A 10,410-nucleotide genomic window follows, 5' to 3' on the forward strand; every position below is an offset into this window, starting at 1 on the left:
CAGCCCCAGTGCAAGTTAATTTATTGCAATACAATGTTTATAAAACTAAGACACATGCCTCACAATCTATCGGATCCTTGGTAGCCGAGCTGCCCACCTGTACGTTGTGGACATAGTTTGTACGAAAAGTTCACTATCCATCAATATAAAGAAAATTAACATGAATACAAAATATTACATGAGAATGTAAGAAAGTCAAGGATTAACAAAAGGCTACTGAGCCCGATTTCGCTCCGTCCTCTATTGCATTAAGTAGAGTTTTGAGTTCCTTTGTAATCTGAGCACGTTGCTGCTTCCACACAAACCCTTCAGTTCAAATCATATAAGTTAAATAAATGTTTTAATATTGCTAGAACTCGTATCATAAATATCCCATTACAGTCAAGGACAAGCAATGGCTATTAACTCATTCTTTCACGATCCTAGCTGACCCAGCCCAACGTCCACCTGCATTTGAACTTTGCAGAATATCTAAATGTTTATCATGCAATGCTTTAAGTAAATATAAGTTTTAAATTATGTTTCACCAATTTAATCAGATGTAACCTGGCCGCCCTATCCTGAATTAACTCTGAAGTAACATTCCGAGTTTACCGTGTCTGTACCAAACATGGTTCCCTTCTTTCCAAACCGAGAGCTTGCGCTGTTCCAATCTTTCCTTAATACTTGGAATCATCCCATTACTCTGTTCTGCACCCAGTCCAGTGCATGTTCCTCTTTTGTTGTGAAACGGTGACCAAAATTTTACAGAGTAGCCCAAGTGTGGTCTGACTAGACCTTTAAGAAACATCAGTGCAATCGGTGTATATTTGCACTCCAATGCTCTGGTTATATATCTATTCCCTCTGTTAATAGTTCCCCCACGTTGTCTGGACAATGAAAGAGGCAACTCTACTGCTAGTTCCAAGCCCCTTCCCAAGCCTCCTTGAGGTTCTCATGTTTCATTCACTCTATCCTTGCCTTGTGTATTTCCCCCCAACATACAACACTTTACATTTTCAGTATTACATTTAATTTGCCATTTATCTGTCCAATTACATAACTGATCTGAATCATTAACTGTATCCTCTCTCCCTACTCTCACTATCGTGGTTTCCATTATTTCCAAGTATTTCGAATTCTTGTCCAGCAAGTGTGTGTAGTTTGTAAATGCAAGCTAACGGGTTAAAACAATTTGCTGTTTTTGTGATGATTTTGACATTTACCCGCAGTATAAAAAGTGAAGCTGACGCTGGCAGGGTCCAGGAGAGTTTCGTGAGATACCAGACAGATAGAAACAGCTCCGCTTTCGAAAGGCTAGGTCTCGTCCAAATTGCTGGAGATTTCATATAGCCCATCCGAGCTCTGCTGTCTAATAGTACGTGTGACGATTAGAATGTCATCAGTCTTATACCAAGTAATGGAAACTTTCTCCGGATAAGTTTTACACACAGGCAACAGAGCAACAGACGAACTATTTTCAGGTGCTGAGGAGAACAACTTCAGTGGAGTTGGAGGAGCTGGTGGAGATTTAAAATAATATAATATTCCGACTTACATCCAATCTCTTTCTGTGCTCGAACATATCTTCAGGTTAGCTTTCAACATAATTTATAGAAAATCATTTTTTTGTCCTCTTTGTATTTTATTTTATTAATTAATATCTTCCAAGCCTTTCCGTCATAGAATCCATTATATAACATCGAAATGCGTCTCTTTCTTACAATCATTCGTTAAATGCTCAAAAAAAAATTGGATGTGTGTAGAAACAGCGACAAAAGTTTGGCGCGACGCGTCCCTCCCAGCAAGACCATAAATTCTTTCTGTCTGCTTGAATTCATCCTCGGTAGCAACCTTTCGGGAAAGAGTCCCTTTGCTTTGATGTGAGCGCTTTTGGCTTTGACTGACGTGTAATCGGGAGCATTCATTCAAACAAAACTTTCGAAAAACTCACACTGTCATAAATTTTACAACGGGAGAAGAAAATGATAGATACATTCATCGTTTAAAAAAATTTGTAAACAAATTTCATTTCGACCAACCGTAGAATCATAAAATCTTACAACACAGAAGGAGATCATTCGGCCCATCGTATCTGTGCCGCCTCTTTGAAAGAGCTATCCAAATAGTCCCACTTCCCTGCTCTTTCTCCATAGCCCTGCAATTTTTTCCTTTACAAATATATATCCAATTCCCTTTTGAAAGTTATTATTGAATCTGTTTCTACTGCCCTTTCAGGCAGTGCATTCCAGATCATAACACCTCCCTGGTAAAAAAAATCTCCTCCTCTCCCCTCTGGTTATTTTACTATAACTCATTAACTCATCATTTCTTCCTATTCCACCGTTAACCTGTCAGCATATATTTACTAACCAGGACAGTCACTGGGCAAGAGTCCCAAATAATTGCAAATAATGAAAACCGAAAATAAGGAGAGTGGGAAGTGAGAATGGGGCTTTGGTCGATCAGCTATATAATGAGATAAATGACAAATTACATTTAATACTGAAAATGTAATTATTGTATATCGGGTGCAGATGGTCAAGGTAAGAATACAATGATGGTAATATCATTTGAACAGGGAGGCTTGGAAAGGGCGCTGGAACTAACAATTGCCTAAACATCTTTACTAATAAAACAAAACAGAATATTGGGATACGTGGCCAGAATGTTAGAGTGCAAGCTTGGCTTCAATCTTGCAGGACGAAGAAGTCGGAGTGACTTTAATCTCGAGTCGGAGCAGTACGATTCCTGGAGTTTGTCGTCTCACGGGTTTTAGTTTGACATTCCAAGAACTGCGAGTCCAGTGTAATTTCAAACCTGGTTTACAAAATGCTCCTGGACACTTTTTAAACCTACCAAGCCTCAACCTACAAGTTTATAGATTGGTACTGTCCCATCCCTGCTCCCAAAATACTTTTTGAGAGAGCGCTGGGCCCATGATTGGATCCAAACACGCGCAGAACCCTCTTCTCTGACAGGAGAGTTGTTCAGGGTTCCGCCTTATCGTATATTTTATATTCTCCCTAATTGTTTCCATAAATCATTATTAATGATTTTATACTTAAAATATTTTAAAATAATAGAAACGTTCCCAAGATTCACAATACTGAAGATTCAAAAATCCTTCAGCTTTTTGCTACAGTAATTTGTAATTACTTGCACCAATATTCTCTCTGCAATCACACTCGATATAATAAACTGCCAACCACTCTCATTTCACTTTCGTTTTCCGCTACAATCACACACGAAGTCTGATCCGGTCCCCTTCGCTTCTGGCCGGAACCGAAGTGTCTCAAACCAGTTCCTGCAATTCATGTACACCCTTAATTTGGTTTTAAAGGGGATTGCCAATGGAGAACAGTGAGAAGTTCCAATATTTGCAATGCATGCATGGTGAAAAATATCTGCATTTAAAATCTGTGGTATTATCGTTTGTAGTTCAGCTGTGGGAACGTTTTGTTCAGATGCTTTATGCTGAAAGGCCGATTATTCTAGGAGTGAGGGCGCATGATTCCTGTTTGTATTAAACATGGAACTTAAAAAGATGAAACGTTGACCCTTTGCACCTGGATGATATATTCCCTTATGTGTGAAAAATATTCAGTTTTATAATTCTGGAGAAGGGGCGTATGTTTGAAAAAAAATACTAGAACATTAATTTTAAGGGAAATCGATAGATTAACAAGGAGCGTTATCGGTTAAGTTGGTATCCGCGGTCCAGGGATGGTTACAAATGATCCCATTGGAGTTGATTTCCAGCCGTAAATACATTTGTAAGCAGTGACTCTCTGTGAATCATCATATCTGCGGCATGAAATGCTCTCCACAGACATTGGCATTAGTCCAATAAAGCCAGGGATAAGCCGTGATTAAATTAATACAATACGAATTAAGTTTAATACTTCTTATCGCATACTTTACATTATGCTGCCTAATCCTTTCCATAAAGGCGTTAGTGATTTTTCACTGCAAATATTTTAAAAAGCAGAAATGTTCCCAAGATTCACAGTCTGTAATATTGAAGATCCAACAATCCTCTCGCTTTTTTCTACAGTAATTTGTAATTATTTGCAACAATATTCCCTCTCAAATCACGTTCTAAACAATGAACTGCGACCCAATCTTATTTCACTCTTACTCTCCTCCACAATGATACTATACAACGAATTGTGACGCAGTCCCGTTTGCTCCATCTCCTCCCTACAATCTCACTTACCGTGCACAATGAGCAGCGATCTGGTTCGGTTTCCAATGTTTGGAAATGTCACCGTACAGACATAGGATGCAACATGGCCCACACTCACATAGAGGAGCTGGAAAGAACCCCACCCCTATTTTACATGAAACTGTGTTCTCCCATTTGATGCTGATCGGAGCAATGTATTGTTACCACGTTCCGACTAGTAAACGCTCACTTCTGGGATATTTTGGAAGAGGGGAAATGTGAAATAGAAGGTAACGGTGTTGCCTTTGATGGCGGTGACGCGTTCAGTGACTTGCTGCACTTAGATAGAAGTATAAGAACATAAGAAATAGGAGCAGGAGTAGGCCAATCGGCCCCTCGAGCCTGCTCCGCCATTCAATAAGATCATGGCTGATCTGATCCTAACCTCAAATGTAATTCATGTCCAATTTCCTGCCCGCTCCCCGTAACCCCTAATTCTCTTTACTTCTAGGAAACTGTCGATTTCCGTTTTTAATTTATTTAATGATGTAGCTTCCACAGCTTCCTGGGGCAACAAATTCCACAGACCTACTACCCTCTGAGTGAAGAAGTTTCTCTCATCTCAGTTTTGAAAGAGCAGCCCCTTATTCTAAGATTATGCCCCCTACTTCTAGTTTCACCCATCCTTGGGAACATCCTTACCACATCCACCCGATCAAGCCCCTTCATAATCTTATATGTTTCAATAAGATCGCCTCTCATTCTTCTGAACTCCAATGAGTAGAGTCCCAATCTACTCAACCTCTCCTCATATGTCCGCCCCCTCATCCCCGGGATTAACCGAGTGAACCTTCTTTGTACTGCCTTGAGAGCAAGTATGTCTTTTCTTAAGTATGGACACCAAAACTGTATGCAGTATTCCAGGTGCGGTCTCACCAATACCTTATATAACTGCAGCAATACCTCCCTGTTTTTATATTCTATCCCCTGAGCAATAAAAGCCAACATTCCGTTGGCCTTCTTGATTACCTGCTGCACCTGCATACTAACTTTTTGATCTTCTTGCACTAGGACCCCCAGATCCCTTTGTACTGCAGTACTTTCCAGTTTCTCGCCTTTAAGATAATAACTTGCTCTCTGATTTATCCTGCCAAAGTGCATAACCTCACATTTTCCAATATTGTATTGCATCTGCCAAATCTCCGCCCACTCACCCAGCCTGTCTATATCCCCTTGTAGGTTTTTTATGTCCTCCTCACTCTCCACTTTCCCTCCCATCTTTGTATCATCGGTCCCCTCCTCCAAATCGTTAATATAGATTGTAAAGAGTTGGGGACCCAGCACCGACCCCTGCGGAACACCACTGGCTACTTGTTGCCAGTCCGAGAATGAACCGTTTATCCCAACTCTCTGCTTCCTGTTAGATAACCAATCCTCCACCCATGCCAGAATATTACCCCCAATCCAGTGATTCTTTATCTTGAGCAATAATCTTTTATGTGGCACCTTGTCGAATGCCTTCTGGAAGTCTAAATACACTACGTCCACTGGTTCCCCTTTATCCACCCTGCACGTTATGTCCTCAAAGAACTCAAGCAAATTCGTCAGACATGACTTCCCCTTTGTAAAGCCATGCTGACTTTGTCCTATTAAATTATGTTTATCCAAATGTTCCGCTACTGTCTCCTTGATAATAGATTCCAAAATTTTACCCACCACAGATGTTAGGCTAACTGGTCTATAATTTCCAGCCTTCTGCCTACTACCCTTTTTAAATAAGGGTGTTACATCAGCAGCAGTGAGAAAATAAATACAAACAGCGGTTACTGACAATACATTGGACAGTGAAATAACGAGAAGGAATTAAAATAATGAAAGTATATAAAACATAAAGAACACAGCTAAATTGGTGCAGGCAAATACACAATTTCACTGTGCAGAGTCTAACGGCTACTTAGCACGTTTTTATACCGTTAGTGTTTGTGGATTTTCTCCTTACTATCGCTACAAAAAGATTGTTAATCCTTCAACAAATTTGAGTGCTTGATGACCAGCCCCAGTGGTTATAAAATAGCAAGCTTTAATAGATTGACCCACAGCAGTATTATAGTTATAATAAAACTATCTTCAGATTACATTAAATGACAAGTAATCAATACAACCTGATCTCTCCACCAATTGAAGTTGATCAGACCTGACTTCTGCAGACTGCCTGTGGCAATGGACTTCTGACCATCCCCTCTCGAGAAGTCTAACTTTTGGGAGGGAGCATGCACTATCTTTATACTATTCTTCCGTGATGTTCTGCACTTATGCACCTCTGTCCTTACCTCCTGTTTGTAAACCATCCCACTGTGCTGACTCTGTCAAAAACCATCAAGGATGGTTTATACTATCTGCTGCATAAACAGTTTGTTCTACCTTGACCTTACTTGGCATCTGCAATGTCTTATTGTTTATGTAGCCTTTCACTGTTATCAGTTATTATTGTGTTTGTACTATGTTAGTTCGACCTGTTCCTTGACCCTTACTTGTTTTTCACTATTCTAATGACTCATCATTTTTGCAATGACCTCTTGGGCTTCTGTAAATTATCTTTCTCACGGAGATGTTCTCCTTTGTACATCCGCCCTCTTGCTAAGATGCATGGCACTATGCGAGCCGGTATTTTTCTATGCTTGTTACAAACCATATTCTTACATCTCCCTTCTCTTGAACTTGAGTGAAACCACTCTGGGTCAATATTCACTTTATCCCTCAACTATTTCTTGGTCTTGCTTAAGATTAGCCTGAGTTTACATAAGCACACATAGACATATACATGTTGTTTCTAAGTTTCATTTGGTTAAAGTTACGCATTACAGTTATGGTGCATCAGATTATCAAGAAAACTGTATTATGTCCTCATCCTGTTTAGTTCCCTGTAATCCATACTTGAGATAACCCTTCAACCTGGTTCCTCATTTCCCACTTCAACTTGGCGAGGGTTCATTTAAGCAACATGTACATTACCAAAAACAATGCACAACATTGTAAAATAATTAACAGTTGCACAATAATTCTGATCCACAGATGTATTAATATATTATTTACGTGCTCCCATTATGATTTCCATCCTAACCCCTCAATTTCTTTTGCCACATTCTGATTTTCCCGGTGTAGCTGGTACAGATGTTTTACTGGGATCTCACTTTGTTCTAAGATCTTCTTTATTTTAAGTTTCACGGGGGGAATCAGATATCCATATTGAATTAGCAAATTGTTAGTGGCTGAGAGCATGCCAGCATCCACTGTGATGTTAGTAACATCAGGGGTTAAATTGGCTAACCCCCAAAAACGGGCGCGGGGATCGTGGTGCATGATTAAACTGAACCCTGTCATTGAGATGCAGGCTGCAAGTAACATTCGTGCTGCCTGATGATCTACATGATTGCTGCATGCAGCCAGCGCTACTTATGCTGTGAGTACCTGCATCCACCAGTGGGGGACCCGATCTCAAAAGTGGCTAGCACTACCAAAAGGCAGCCTGCACCTCTTAAAGGGGAAGTGCACTGTAGCTGCAAGAATTGGTGTGAGAAGTGATCCCTGGGCTGGAAGATATTGAGGAACAGCTGTGCCTGCAAGAGAGCATGCACCAAGCTTCTCAGACAGTGCACTGGAGGCCTTGGTGGATGAGGTGGACAGATGGACGGCCATCCTATATCCGCAGGGGGGCAGGAGGCCCTCCAGACATATGCTCAAGAGGCAGTGGGAGGCTGTGGCGGACAAGGTCAATTCCAGGAGCATCACTCCACGCACATGGAAGCAGTGCAGGAAAAAGTCCAATGATTTGACACGTGCGGTCAAGGTGAATGCATTCAACCATCACGTTGATGAACTGGATTCTTTCCCCTCAGTCTGGTTCAGCAAAAACTGAGTCGAATACACCTTTAAAGTTCAACACAACTTTAATAGCCGGACTTGGTCTCCAGCATCGATTTGGACTCCTGACAGAGTCCCTCTATGCTGGCAGAGCAAGACAAAGAAACATACAGAAATCCAAACGCTTATACAGATCAATAGGGGTTGGAACATTTGTTAACACGAAGGTCAACACCAATCATAAGCCGGGCACAGGTTGGTCATGCTAGGTTACATGATTTCAGGCCAATCACAGGTAGCCCATGGCCTGATCATGCCGCAGTGACAGACACTGATGGATGTATCCTATCTTCTCACTAGGAATGTTCTCCCCTGTCCCTCTCGTTCCTTATCTCTTAGCTTGGAATGTCTCTCGGTCTCGTTAAGCTCGTTAAGGTTATTGATGATCCAGCTACATGGAGACACCCAGACCAGTCCTTGACCCACATCAAAGACTCCAAAGACTCCTACACTGATAAGACAATGCAGGCCTTATGGTAAAGAGATGAGCATGCGAACAGATGGCCTAAAGAGGCCCACTGTCCTAACTCCCAGCTAACAGGCTACTAATTAACCCTTTGGCTAACCACATTGCTACTTCTGCTATTTTGCCACGTAGGCACTTTACTATTTTGCTGAAAACTGACTATATGGGCATTTTCATTAAAGGGCTCCACGTAGGCATTTTAATACTTTACTGGACACTGACCACGTAGGGATTCTCATTCCCCCCTTTTATCATTCAATGATAACCAATTATTACGGTGCTCACTGGTTCTGCAGGTTCTGCAGCGCAGCAACATTTAAGTAAGCAATAAACTATAAGAATTATAACAATGAATATGGCTAGCCCTTGAACTAGCGAAGTCCCAATAGAACTCAGACATGTTTCATCAATACGCCTTTATACTCTTATCTGTTCTCAGGAACAGACTCCTTCTAAACATCTCTCAAGTAAGCTGCGAATGTCCTTGGTCAGCTAAACCTATTCATGTTAGTTTGAAAAGGCTAACATAGTCAAATATCCTATGGTGCTTTATATTTTGTTTCCAGCCTAACTAGACTGAATGGTACCTTTCAGACCATTTTATACCTGTGAATTGGGGCCCTCCCCTTTATATCCCTTAATCCAAATTTTCCCTACAATATCCCGTTAGATGCTGTACCTCATCTTAACCAGGTTCCCTTCGTGTTGGCCACCAGTCCGGGTGGAAGAGAGGCAGAGCATCTGATAATCCTATCAAACTATGATTGTCTTCCCTTTTACATGTACCTTACCCCAGCGGGTGCTACTCCCGGTAACATTAAGATGTGTTCTTAGTTGTAACCACAGAGACAATGGGGACATTCTCACCCAGGCTCTGTTTTACTATCTTTGCCAAACCCTTCATCCTCTGCTTACATTTATTACATGCAATGAAAATCAAGAAGCACATTACAACAAACTGCACTACGACTAATACATATGAAATTAATCTAATCCAAAGATGGATCTGTATATTCAGTCCCAAATTCCAGAGGTCATTTCACCAGGTGGTGACTTTAATTTGGTCAATGTCATGCTTAATGTTTTTATTGTCCTGTTGTAGGTTATAATAAACCTTCTGGGAGAGGCGTATCTCCATTCGCAATGCTTTCAAGTATTTAGGCAACAGGGGTGTCAGATACCCAAATGTGTCCTGATATTCTTTTAAGTCCTTTTTGACATCCTCAGAAACTTGTAAGGTGGTGAGGTTATGCCGGTGTATCTCTACCAGTTCCTCGGGTCCAATCCGAACCAGGACTTCAGAAATGGAGTAGAATTCTGGACTTAAAATATCACAAGTTAGATTGGCATATTTAAACGTTTTCAAATTAGTTGTAACACAATATTCGCCCTCTCCGGCATATGCCAAGTGGGTTTTAAATCCGCCTCTAGGGCCTCCATGGTACAGTTAATATCCTGATTGGTACCGGTATTGTTAAACTCACACTGTGCTTCTGGGCTGTGTCCAACACTATGTGGACATATAGTGACAGCATGTCTAGTAACACATCCCTTTAAATTTGTTCCAGCCAATCAGCTTAAATCTACGTCCTCTAGTTCTTGAACCCTCTGCTAGGGGAAACAGGTACTTCCTGTCTATTTTATCTGGGCCCTTCATAATTTTGTAATTTTGTATCTATCATGCGGATATCTTCTAAGTATTGTTTCTCTCAATTTCATTGTTAACTGATGGGAACCTAACCCTGAATTTTGGAAATCCAAATTACTATGTCCCTCTTTATTTTAATTTCAGTCCTTCTGATTGATACCAGTGTTTCCTGACTATTTCATTAATTAGTTGGTTTCTCTATGCACATGTGTCAGTGCCTTGTTTAAA

General features: G+C 40.8%; 1 protein-coding gene across 4 annotated transcripts in view; it reads right to left on the reverse strand.

Moving 5' to 3' along the window:
* Positions 1 to 6,509, reverse strand: part of LOC137333499 (tapasin-related protein-like) — a 35,889-nt gene extending 29,380 nt beyond the window's left edge. The window contains exon 1 of one of the 4 annotated variants that reach the window (XM_067997675.1): positions 6,478 to 6,509. In XM_067997675.1, the coding sequence (XP_067853776.1) occupies positions 6,478 to 6,495 (18 nt within the window). In that variant the 5' untranslated portion in view covers positions 6,496 to 6,509. Of the gene's footprint in view, positions 1 to 1,205; positions 1,509 to 4,198; positions 4,367 to 6,341; positions 6,411 to 6,477 lie in introns of those variants that run through there. The other 3 variants (XM_067997674.1, XM_067997676.1, XM_067997672.1) reach the window with 3 other exon arrangements.
* Between the last annotated feature and the right edge of the window lie 3,901 nt (positions 6,510 to 10,410).

The sequence above is a fragment of the Heptranchias perlo genome, chromosome 16, assembly GCF_035084215.1.
Source record: "Heptranchias perlo isolate sHepPer1 chromosome 16, sHepPer1.hap1, whole genome shotgun sequence".
NCBI lineage: Eukaryota > Metazoa > Chordata > Chondrichthyes > Hexanchiformes > Hexanchidae > Heptranchias > Heptranchias perlo.